At 41.6% G+C, this 12,900-nt stretch overlaps 1 protein-coding gene across 1 annotated transcript in view; it reads left to right on the top strand.

Annotated features, from left to right (window-relative positions):
- SLC35F4 (solute carrier family 35 member F4) overlaps window positions 1–12,900 on the top strand; it is a 292,769-nt gene that overhangs the window by 267,093 nt on the left and 12,776 nt on the right. The window contains exons 3-4 of the mRNA XM_029238899.1: window positions 2,722–3,019; window positions 7,701–7,920. Of these exons, the coding sequence (XP_029094732.1) occupies window positions 2,722–3,019; window positions 7,701–7,920 (518 nt within the window). The remainder of the gene's footprint in view (window positions 1–2,721; window positions 3,020–7,700; window positions 7,921–12,900) is intronic.

The raw sequence follows: 12,900 nt of genomic DNA, 5'->3' as shown, positions 1-12,900 counted from the left end.
ACATATACTCAGGGCCAACCAATGGCAGGACTAGGACTTTCACTCATGTTTCCAAATTCCAGTGGCCTCTACCATCAATTTGTCTGACTCCAATCAAGGTTCATAGAAGCGGATGGAATTCCTGGTAAATCAATTTTAATGATATATCCAAAACAATAAATCTAAGCAGGACTCTAGAAAATCATGCTTAAAATGGTCAGAAAAACAAAAGAACTCTGGAGAGCCAATCTTTCTATGGTATCTGTAGATAGTAAAAGAATTGTCAACAATTCAATTTAGTTAGCAGAAGAAAGAATGAGTCAACACTAGGTGGGGATTTAGGTGACTGTTGGTGTCATCAAAAATATTCTCCGGGCTTCCCTGGTGGCGCAGTGGTTGAGAGTTCGCCTGCAAATGCAGGGGACACGGGTTCGTGCTCCGGTCTGGGAAGATCCCACATGCCGCGGAGCGGCTAGGCCCGCGGGCCATGGCCGCTGAGCCTGCGCGTCCGGAGCCTGTGCTCCACAACGGGAGAGGCCACAACAGTGAGAGGCCCGCGTACAGCAAAAAAAAAAAAAAAAAAAAATATTCTCCATGCTCTGACGGTGGTACAGATGCAATCTTCAAAGAAGGTGACCGTAAAGGCAGATATCAACTCAAAGGGATACTTAAAATCTTTGTAGAATCGTTCCTCCTTTATGAGCTATTCCCTGAGAATAATGTGATCTGAAGTGTAGTAGAGTACACCTTTCTCTTAATATCACTTCTATCAAACTTCATGCAAGGCTGCCATTCCTGCCAGGAAACAGAACTTTTTCTCCAAACCACTTCTGAAACTTCCAGTGCTTAAACGGGGAGCTCAAGCCTGAAACCTAGACAGAATCAATATTCAGAATAAAAAGTTTAGACCTTGGAGTCATACTGTCTTAGGCTCAACCTTGAACAACCTTTAATACAACTCTCAGTTTTTTCATCTGTAAAATGGGAATAATGCCTACTTAATTGGGTAGGCTCGTGTTCCCTTCCCAGCCTTCCAACACCAGAGTCTCTTATTCCACCCTCTTATACATTTTTGTTTTTTCCCTTTACTCTCTGTGTAAGCCACATGGTCATAGAGGGAATTTGCAGAACTGTTATGAAGTATAGTCTGTACACAGCCGAGGGAGCTGGCTAACATACTTACTGACTCATCTCAATGTCACTGCATCATGGGAGCTTCTCCTAATCATTATGCCCGCCTCCTCTTAACAAGTGCTTCTCCTCTGCTTCCATGTGGCCTTGTATCTGCCATACGTGGCCCTTATCATACTGTATTAGATGTGTTCTCTGGCCTTTGTCTAGATTATGAGCTCAAGTCTTTCTTGTTTGAACCCCTGGAACCCGACTATCTAACTCCTGGTAGTCTCCATAGGACTTTGTTGAATAAATAAATAAAAGAATACCAGTTTTCATCTTCTGGAGGCCTAGGCTCTGAGAACTCTGTTTATGAGACTTGGAAGTCATGTAGGAATTGCTGTGTTCATCCTTACTTGGTTTATATTCTGCAGTGAAGAATTCACTTTCAAATCTTGCTACCCACTTTCCCCAAATAATTATATCAGGAAGCCTTAGCTGGATGAAAGCTTTACCCCAGTGGGGCAGTCCCACCTGGGTCATTAAGCAGTGAGCACACATTCAGCAGGAGAGCCAGCAGGTTCTGGAGAGGAAAAGTGAGAAACCATCCACCCTCACTTGCTATCTGTGGGCTGCACCACTTTCTTAACCCCAGGATAAGCCTTACGCTTAAAGGAGGTCCCTGGAGACACAACAGAATCTTGCAGACAATTCTGCCGCCTTTCCCCCAGGATTCTACTATCTGGGGACTCAGGGTGACCACTGCTCCCATTAAATTTCCTGACAGGTACGTAAATTCATAAATTCAAAAACAAGTTGAACTCGTTTTCTCTATCAGGGGAGAAGACCTTTATGATTGTCACTTTCAGAGAGCTTTGACTATTTTAGTGTGAAAAAATGCTACTAAATTTTCTTAGTAAATGTAAAAATACAAAGCAGAACTCACTGTGCTCCCAGAAACATATTAAGTCGTAATTTGCTCCGAGATGGAAGGTAATTTTGTGCAGTCCAGACTTGCTCTGTTTTGGGGACACATCCTTTTCAACTTAATAGTCATCTTTGCTGCAGTTAAAAAAAAAAAAAAAGCAACTCAGTGGAATATAACAACAAATACTTATTTCTTGTTCACATTTCATGTCAGCAGACACAGGGTTCTGCTCATTCTCCCACATAGACCCAAAGAGCAGCTTCTTTTTGGGATTCTCCATTCTAGTGGCAGAAAGGAAGAGCTAGAGAGGTAGTGGGACCCTGTGATGCCTCTTGAAGCTTCTGCTGAGAGGTGGCATACCACACATCTGTTTACGTTTGATTAGACAAAGCAGGTTACGTGGCCAAGGCCAAAGCCTTTGGAGCTGAAATGTGTAATGCTCTCACAAGGAAGTGGGGAGGGTACACCCAGGAACAGAGAGCATCCACCAAGTCCATGAGCATCGTCATAGCCTGGATAGGGGTCCAGATACACACTGTACCTTACAGAGCAGAGACTCCAGATTCCAGACAGAAAATGAGCTAGAGTTATCTGTCTCTTCAAATGACAGCAGGAGAACACTGGTGATTCTACTGTCTGCCTTTTTGATTGCTGTTTTATAACTTGATTTCCACACATTTGTATTCCTTTCCTGTTTGCAGGGGATGATGGAACACAGACTCATCCTGAGGATAGCAGCCAGGGAAACAGAATCAAGGCTCGCTGCCTATCCTGTACGTCTGTGGTTCTGAAGGCCATCTGGGGACTTTTGATCATCCTGTCAGTGTCATCATCTTGGGTTGGAACCACACAGATTGTAAAAATTACTTATAAGAACTTCTACTGTCCATTTTTCATGACTTGGTTTTCAACAAACTGGAACATTATGTTTTTCCCAGTCTATTACTCTGGTCATCTGGCCACTGCTCAAGAAAAGCAATCTCCAATGAAAAAATTCAGGTAGGTTTCATGTTAAATGGCCAGTAGGAGATGGTTTGAAATAATTTCATGCAAATATGCATAATTTCATCTCTTTGGAATATGAGTTGAGTTGAGGAGTGTGGAGAGGCAGGATCTGAGGTCGGTAGTGAACATATTAACATGAGGAAACAGAATCAGTACCACCCCCAAAATTATTAAGTGTCTACAACATGCCAGGCCCTGTGCTGGTGCTTTTGTATATCTTAGCTTATTAACCGTCATTGGTGGTAACAGCCACGTTTTAAGACGGTGTTAGTTATCCCCATTTTAACACAAGAGGTAATAGGTTTGGAGAGATTCAGGGACTCATCCACTGTCACACACTTATAAATAATGGAACCCAGATTTTAATTCAGATCAATTTATCTCTAGCCACATTTTAAAAGAACAACCCAAGATCTCGAGCCCAGAAAAAAAAAACTGTATTAATAAGATTATTACAGAAACATTTGCTCCGTATTCTGGACACAGTGGTGTTATAGCAGATGAAATGACTTGGTCTCAGGTAAAGGGAAGTTTGGCCTCGGGATGGTTTAAAAGATGCTGTTCTTTGCTGGCTAGGAGCACAGAGAGCCTCGTCTGTTGGTTTGCTAGCCATGAACTTGAGAGTGCCGTGGTTCTAGTGGTTGCTCGGGGCTAAACCTGACTTTTGCAGCCCCATCTTGGGGAGATCAGGAAGCTGGCAGACATGCCATCCAGCCCTGCACAGCACTCAAGGAAGGCACAAGCAGTGTTCGGGTCAAAGTCCTGTGCTAACAGACAGCTTCTTGAAAGGAAAAGCCAGAACTAAGGAATAACTTCCAGGACGGTCACTCTGATCGCCAAGAGAAAACAGCAGTCTTGACCTCAGCAGATGGCAGTGGGAGAGCGACAGTTTTCTTCACCCACTTACTGCTCCTCAGCAGAATGACAATAAATTTGTATTGCAGGAGCCAAAATAACCTTTCTTTCTTGCCCTTTTACCTAATGAAAGGAAGGAGTGACTGTTACCATCGATGCATTATAAGACTGTCCTTGAAAACTTAAGACACTGTGAAGGCTTTAATCTTCAACTTCCAATTTATCACCAGCTTGGAAGTGCCCGGGAATACTGAAGTCACCCTGTGAGCTGATTTTCCACGTGTGTCCATGAACGTTCAGCTGTCATTAAAGAAACAAAAACCAATTCAAGAATGATAAATGTTTTCTGGTTTGGAGGAAAGAAAAAAGCCTTATACCTGTTTGGGATTGCTAAAAATACTTTCTATTTCTTCCCATCAAAGTAGACATGATGCTGGGGCATAAGATCTTTATTAATAACAATATTTAATACATGATTGCAAGGGACATGATTATCAGAATAAAATTCTCCCTGTTTGAAAATACCTCCATTTACCCATAGCATGTGTTCCTATGGTTTAGACACACGTGCTGATAAAAACAGCAAAAGTTTAGTCTGGGAAGTAATACCTCAGAACACCTCAAAGCAAGCCAAGTCAGTTTTATTGAAGAGAATACATTTACAAGAGGCTCCTGCTGACAGAAGTGTTGTTTGGGGAATGAGTCTCATCTTCACCGCATCTCTCATGTTGAACTAACTCTGAATTTAGTGAGACCTGTAACTTGACAAGACACCTCCTCCTGTTAGTGCCTAGTGTGAAGTTGCGCATTTCTGAAACTGAATCAAAGAGCTTTTATTGTCGAGCAGAAAACACTGTGAAAGGAATATTCTCCAGTGGCCCCCTCCATATGAGAGGTAAACATTGCCAGAAAATGCTGAGATCCTTGATCTTTTTTCCCTGTAGACTCATGAACACCATCTGCCAAGAAGGCACCCCCTGAAGCTCCCGTGGCAGAACAAGGGGAAAATATAGTATATAAGACTGAAAACAGGATTTGTCCCATAGCGCCAGACCCTATACCTATTTCCTCCTTTTCTCTTGAATGCTATGAAAGCATTTCCAGTCTTTTTCTTATCACTAACATCAAAAGAATTTTCAGTAAGGTATCAAATCTAGGTGGTAAGGATTGTTCATTTGGAAGTAGTTTTTGATATTTCCATCATTCCATTTATATACTATCAAGAGAATTCAATTGCCTCAGGTGAATTTGAAATTTAAGAAGAAAAAAATTATATACCATAGTTTTGATGGTATATCAAAAGGGTATCAAAGGGAAATTTCTTAAGGAAAAAAAACTCTAGAAAGCATGAAACTAGAGCCAAAGATAAATTTGCCATGTGTCAGGAAGCTATGAAATGTACTTAAGATGCCATCTGACATACAGAAAGGGTTCCACTAGTAGCTGCTGGAACAATGATGAGCATAGTTACGTTATTAGTGTCCCCCGACTTCTAAGCTTCTTTCCAAGTTCTGCCTCCTGTCAATGCCTCTTGTCTAGAAATTCTGATCTCATCATCCCAAGGAGAGACCTACTATTGTTATTTCCTTCTCCATAGAAATCCATCTTTTTTTTAAAAAAAAAATCACATTTCCCAGCACTTACTGCTTAAATGGCAAAAGGTTTTACCCAGGTGAACTGGCGTTTGAATGGAGAGCATTTTTATTAATTCTTGTAACAGCAGTGACAAGTGGGGAGAAGGTTGGCAGTGAGACGAGAAGGGAAGAAGAAAGGGTAACAAGGAGGAAGCCAATACCTGGGAGTCAGGATGAGCCAGGCCAAGAGCCTCTGCCGGGCAGCAGCCCTTTGCCTGGGGGACTCTCCCCATCCATGTGCCTCCACTGGCTTCCCCATGGGGCAGGGCGTTCCCTCTCCTGAATCCAAAGTCTTTGCTGGAGAGCACTCTACCCAGCATGATGGTGGGCTCTGGGAAGGAAGAACCATCACTGGCTAAGACCAGTGATAAGAAAAGAAATACTTTAATCAGAAATGGATTTGTTGTGGTTCTTAATAAACGTGTATTTTAAAGGACATTTAGCAGTTATAGATGTCAGGATAAACCCACGACTCTCCACTCCAGCTCTCCCTGGCAGACTTCCTCACAGAGCAAATCCCTTTGTAAGTACAGAACACAAAATGTGTGCCCAGTTGCTCTATGAAAACTGCTGCTTGCTCTGTGTGTAACTCTGATTTGAGTATCTCAAAGGTAGGGCTTTAGAAAGGCCATCCATTTTATAATACTGATGTAAATCAACTACACGTCAATAAAACAAAACAGAGAGGCCATCCATTTACCTGTGTGTGTGAGCACGTGTAATTTCTGTTTACTTTGCAAAAGGCTTTGCCTCTGGCTTATTTAGTCCCTTCACTGATGTTCTGTCTCCTTCAAGTTAAAATTTAGCTTTGGGAATCCCATTTCCATTTTACAAAAGTCTTTCCATTTTGGTTGTCTGCCACATGAAAGCAAAATCACCACATGACTGTCTATGTGTTCAAAATGCATTTTTAACCTTCCCAGAATCACTGGCCTATGATTCCCTGTGTTCTCAGCTGCTTGGAAGCAACGTTTACTATGGGACTTGATTTTGAAAGCCGTATCCCTGTGCTTGGAGCCTCACCACTTTGTCACGCCCTCCCGCCATGTGGTCCTCCTATGGGGTACATTGCTTCATACATGGGAGGCAAACACTGGCTGGAGATTACTTTGCTTTGCAATACTTTGAGGCATAATTATTTCTCTTCAGAGAGAGCTAGAAGAGAAACCAGAAACTAGTATTACCTAGAGCCATTTAAATAGATTTATAAACATTATAAATGTGCAAATATGAACAACTTGTTGCTTTAAACAGAATATTTATACTACTCTTGAAAATACAATGCCTGGCACAAGACAGCTGCCCAATGAAAGCTTGAATGTTCACGTACAACTGGGTGAAAAAAATAAAGCTGAATTTTCAGAGCCTGTTTTCAGTCCATAATCCAAAAGGCACTGCTATTCTATCACTTTTGATGTTGCCTATATGTATCGCTAGCTTCAACATTTTGATTAAAACAATCCTTTGGGCTAAATAATCAATTTAGTCAGAAACCAAGCAAATCAAAGATTTAACTGAAATGACTATTTTTACACAATGAATTCAGACAGTTCCTCCAGAATGGCCAGGTGTTTGTACATAAATGCAACCTGAATTTTATTTATTTATTTTACCATTTGGGGGTTATCACAGATGCTTCCTTCATTTTTTTGTGCCTTAAGAATGCTAGAGGAAAAAGAAATTTGTCCATTGGGCAGATATGTCAGAAAAAGGCATAATGTTTTAGGAATAATAAAATCCCAAGCTGTGCATGCCTACACACGATATGTGAGGCTGCACGTGGTCTGTAGCCTATTCAAACAGTAGCAACCATTTTGACCCTGTTGTATTCGTCCACTGGGAAAGAATCATCTGTCTCTTCGAATAGCTAGCAATTCCAGCAACCATTCATTTCTGGATTTCTCCGGGCTTCTCAGAATGTTTGGCAACAGCAGAAAGGCTACCCCCAGGAATCTCCAGAGAATGGGTAGGAAAGGCTTAGCTCTGTGCCTGGGGAGATGTGGACTCCTCCACAGAATCCTTTGTACTCACAGCCCGTAGGTGGCAGAACTGGGTTCAGTAGGTTCCACAGATGAACGATGGGTCTTCAGGGTTTGTGCTCTTGGCTAAAAATGGCTGTCAAGAGTTAGTCTACACAAGATGTGTTAAAATTAATACCTGACTATTAACCTCTATTTCTTCTCTAGGGAATGCAGTCGAATTTTTGGTGAAGATGGTCTGACATTGAAGCTCTTTCTTAAAAGAACTGCTCCCTTTTCTATTCTATGGACTTTGACTAATTACCTGTATTTACTGGCTTTAAAGAAGCTGACAGCCACAGATGTCTCTGCTCTGTTCTGTTGTAACAAAGCCTTTGTCTTCTTGCTGTCGTGGATCGTGCTGAAAGACAGGTTCATGGGAGTGAGGGTAATGGCACACTTGATTCAATGCGTAAGGCCGCATTTAATCATAGATCCTTGGTATCAGGAGAGCTGCTTTGTTTTGTGGAGTTTCTGCAAAACTTTTCCCATTGGTTCTGAGTACAGATTGAAATTTGAAGTTGCGTTAGGACGCCCAGGCAGTTACAACATCATGAGAAGATAAAGAGATTGTTTCCATTGGAATCAGTCAGCTGATTTCAACAGGAGGCACTCAGGGAAAAGAAGTTCTTTTCTTAGAATTAATGGTGCGATCACCTCTTTCTGTCCTCGGGAAAGAAGGGTCTGAGAAAATTAGCCACAGTAAAGATTATGATTTGCTTTTTTTCCAATCAACATACGTTGGGACAACTCCCTCATGTCTTTTCCCCCCAGAGATGGATTTAATTAATATTGGTGGAAGTAGATAAGGTTACCAAACAGTAATTAAAGTCACCAGTAATGGCACAATGCTGTTAAAAGTGGCTATATATCTAGTGTGACTAACTAGATATGGAACTAAAAGCAATAACTCTTACTTTGGGGTACAAATCCTTAATTGAACTGCATTAAACTTCCACCAACCACTTCAGTTCTGAGTTTATCCCTTTCACAGGTAACATGGATTTAAAAATAAAAAGTTTTTCTGTATGCTTGATCTTTCTTAGATTGATGGAAAACCATGCAGATGTAAGGAGCCAGATCTCATTCATATAATCTGGTATGCCACCATGATGAAAATATTGAGTAAACAGTTCTTTGAAAGGAGGTCCAAACGAATAGCCTTTTTCCAGAAGATAAACATCACACAATTATTGTTCTCTGAAAGAGATGTCCAAGACTGGATTTGAAACACGTTTTGCTATCAAAATATTGCTCTTGTTGCAATGATTCCAGGGTCCTTGTCCTGCTAAATGCTGAAATTCATGTTTATATTAGAGAGAGTTTGTGACAGGTATCATCCTGAAAACTTCATCTTAATAGCCAATTAGCTAATTCTGGTTGTATCTTGGGAAATGCTGCTCAGAAATTCAGAACTGAAACTTGACATGAACAAGTGAAAAGCTACAGCAGAAGACAACACAAGAAACTGAATCGGTCCATGATACCATTAAACTATACCAGATGTGGTCCCATACTCATTCTCCATAGCTAATCTTAGATTTCACACCCAAAGTGCTTAGCAACATGTTTTCACACATGAAGCACTGGTACTGTCTGTCCACCATCACATGACCTGACAAGTACTTGAGAACAAGAACCTTCTTTACATTGCTCACTGATCCATTCAGCTTGGGCTACATAATTTGTGGGCCGCAGTGAAAAGTGAAAATGCAGGCCTCCTGCATTGTGAATAGGGCTTCCCTGGTGGCGCAGTGGTTGAGAGTCCGCCTCCCAATGCAGGGGACACAGGTTCGTGCCCCGGTCCGGGAGGATCCCACATGCCGCGAAGCAGCTGGGCCTGTGAGCCATGGCCGCTGAGCCTGCGCATCTGGAGGCTGTGCTCCGAAACGGGAGAGGCCACAACAGTGAGAGGCCCACGTACCGCAAAAAAAAAAAAAAAAAAAATTGTGAATAGTTTCAACATGGCGACATCAGGGAGCCCACTGCATCTGCACAGGTCATATGCCCATGAAACTAGTTCTACCTCTATCTCTAACACCTAGAATGATACAAGGGACAAAGTAGAGACTCGACATATTTAAGGATATAGTGAATGAACTCATGCTTACAAGATCTTTCTCTTGTCTATCTACTACCACCTTCGATCACCCATGAGTATTTGGAGGGCCTTGTCAGAAGAGAGGGCAAGAAAGGAGATTTAGGGGCTTTTCTGCTCTTTCAGTGTCATGTGAATACCAAAAGGAAATAGATATGTTCACTATTAGATTTACCAGTGAGCAAATCAATTGTATTAGAGTGAATGAATGCATTTAACCATGGAACTTACTTATGCAAGGGGTCATATCTAAAGAAGCTTGATGTTTATTTGAGGACTTTTAGGGGGAAAAGCTCAGCTGTGTAACATTTAAATGGCAGATTTAGGAAATCTGCCTAGAAGCTACAAAGCATTTCTATCTTAAAATTTGCATCTGTGGTGGGTTTAATCGTGGCCCCCAATAAGGTGCCCACACTCTAATCCCCAGAACCTGTGAACGTGACCTTACTTGGAAAAACAGTCTTTGCAGACATAATTAACTTAAGGATTTTGCAAAGAGGAGATCATCCTGGTTGATCTGGGTGGCTCCTAAATCCAATAACAAGTATCCTTATAAGAGACACACACAGGAAAGACACACAGAAGAGGAGAAGGCAATGTGACCACAGAGACAGAGATTGGAGTGATGCAGCCACAAGCCCAGGAAAGCCAGGGCAGCCACCAGAACCTGGAATAGGCAGGAATGTAATATTATTCTCTCCCAGAGTTGCTGTTGGGAGCATGGCCCTGCCCAATTTTGAACTTCTGGCCTCCAGAACTATGAGAGAATAGATTTCTGCCATTTTTAGTAACCAAGTTTGTGGTAATTTGTTACAGCAGCCTCAGGAAACTAATACAGCATCTGTAAGTAATAAGACCTGATAGAAAAATTGTTAAGTAGCCAATAAGTAGTTGTTAACAAGTAAATGCGTAAATTAAGACATCATAATGACAAAATAGTAAGTATTAATGTCAGGCATGCTGGGAGAAGTCAGGTATTTTTAAATGACAGGAGGTGCTTCACTTCTCACTGTGAAACGTTAGGAAGTGTTTAATGCCATGTTCTAGAAGAATGTCAAGGTGTAATTTTAATAATGCCCATAATCAGGCCATGGAATATAAGAAGCACTGAAACATATTCAGCATTTTGCCTTTTGACCATATCAGCAGTTCTTTTCCTTCTGAGACATATTGAGAACATGTATAATTAGGTCATTTGAGAAATTAGAGGAGGACAAATAGAATACTGACAACATAAATGCAGCTCTCATTGCCTACACCCATAAATAGGACAAAGCCTGTAGATGCCATCCCACTTGGAGTACTCTTTTTTTTAATAGTTAAAGGGTTGCTTTCAGTCATCAAATCAAAATGTATATTTCTGACTCATTCTAAGTCTTCAGTAGTTCAGAAAAAGATAGTTTGGGGATTATGATTCTCATTTGCATGACCCCAAGAATTATCACCCTTAAGATAAAACATATGGCCTCCCCTACGTCTATTTTTTTTTTTTTTTGCAGTACGCGGGCCTCTCACCATTGCGGCCTCTCCCGTTGCCGAGCACAGGCTCCGAACGCGCAGGCCCAGCGGCCATGGCTCACAGGCCCAGCCGCTCCACGGCATGTGGGATCTTCCTGGACCGGGGCACGAACCCGCGTCCCCTGCATCGGCAGGCGGACTCTCAACCACTGCGCCACCAGGGAAGCCCCCCTACTTCTATTTTTCACATCAAAATGACACGATGAACAGAATAAAGGATGCTTTAAATTATAATATCAGTAAATACGGGTTTATCTGGAGCACCAGTTGGCCAGAATTAGCAATGCTCACATAAAAACTAATTATATGTTTTGAATAACTTGTTAATATTTAGTTTCCTTGGAATTTTGATTGAATCACAGATGGAAAGGTAGTCTGCCATACATTTAGTTTTCTATTATGAAATTCTTTCAGCCAGTTTGCTGGTGAGTTTTGGTGTGTTAAAAAAACTCATAAGTAGTTGCTTACAGCTGATGTATGATAATCATGTGGAAATTAGTAAACTTCTTTAAAAGACCTTTCTTTTTAATTGCAAAAATGTTGCTAAGTGAGAATCCAGCTCTTGCAGCATTGAAGATGGGTGTTTTTCCCATCTCCAAGATCCTGTTTTGTTTAGCTAGCATTCTTAAATTCATCAGAACCAGAATATCACTGAATATCAATGATATTGATATTGATCACAGAATATCAATAAAAAAAGGTTCTCCTCAAAAAAAAAAACAACAAATGAGCCACTGCTTCAGGTTTTCTTCTCTATCACTGGCATCCATTTCACTCCAATGAAAAGTAAATGTCAGACTAGAAAATTAACACCCTTTCTTTCAGATCTTGTCCCCCCCTTATTTTTATATTATTAATTGAAAATGTTCATTCATTTTCAAATTTCCTTGAACATGTGAAGAAAATTGGTGGGCGGTGAATGGTTCAGCAGGCCCCAACTTTTATAGCAGATTGAGGAAATGAATTTGTGTCCCTTCAGCTTGGTAGCCACCTATTTTCTAGGTATAATTGGGTCCTTATGTGTTTAGTTTCCCAAACTTTTGGAGACTTTCCTCCATCCGCCAAGAACTGACTGGGGTATGACAGTTAAATGGAATCTTGCATTGCTTAAACTGCTCTTCTCTGAATTCAAATTGGGCTCCAGGGCACTCTAAATCAATCAGGACCCTGGAGCTGAGCTGCTACTGATTTGTGCCAATATTACATATTTAGATAAGATTCAAGACAATCTTGTTTCCATCTTGCCTCTGATTGGCATTTCTGCAGTTAACTCTTCATTCCTGGGAAGTGCAGACTGCTCTGTCTAGAACCTTCATGCTTCCCGCTGGAGGCAGTAGAGGATGGGTAGTGGGGCTCTTCCCCTTTCATCCTCCTCTTGGCAGGAGAATGATTCACGAATACAGGGAGGGGAAAGCTGATTTGGGAAGGCTCTCCGATTTTATGCCCTCAAGGAACCCATAATGCAGGTCAACAAGGTGCAGTCAATAGGTCTCCTCTACCTTCCACACGTACTCTGGAGTCTTTCCTTCCGGGATTTCTTTCCTTCTCTTCCATCCTGGTCTTCCTCTGGGATCATTTTCAGATGGGTTTTTTTTTCATATAAAAACAGATGTGTATGTGTGTGGCAGTGGGGTGGAGGATGGGAATCTTAGTTTGAGTCTCAGGCTTGACCTGCCCCGACCCAGGGACCCACCCACCTCCCCCTCACACACACACACACACACACACACACACACACACACACACACACAC

The sequence above is a fragment of the Monodon monoceros genome, unplaced genomic scaffold, assembly GCF_005190385.1.
Source record: "Monodon monoceros isolate NGI ecotype Baffin Bay Population unplaced genomic scaffold, NGI_Narwhal_1 Super_Scaffold_21, whole genome shotgun sequence".
In the NCBI taxonomy this organism is placed as follows: Eukaryota; Metazoa; Chordata; class Mammalia; order Artiodactyla; family Monodontidae; genus Monodon; species Monodon monoceros.
Note: the sequence above shows the minus strand (reverse complement) of the source record. Positions and strands in the feature narration are given on the sequence as shown.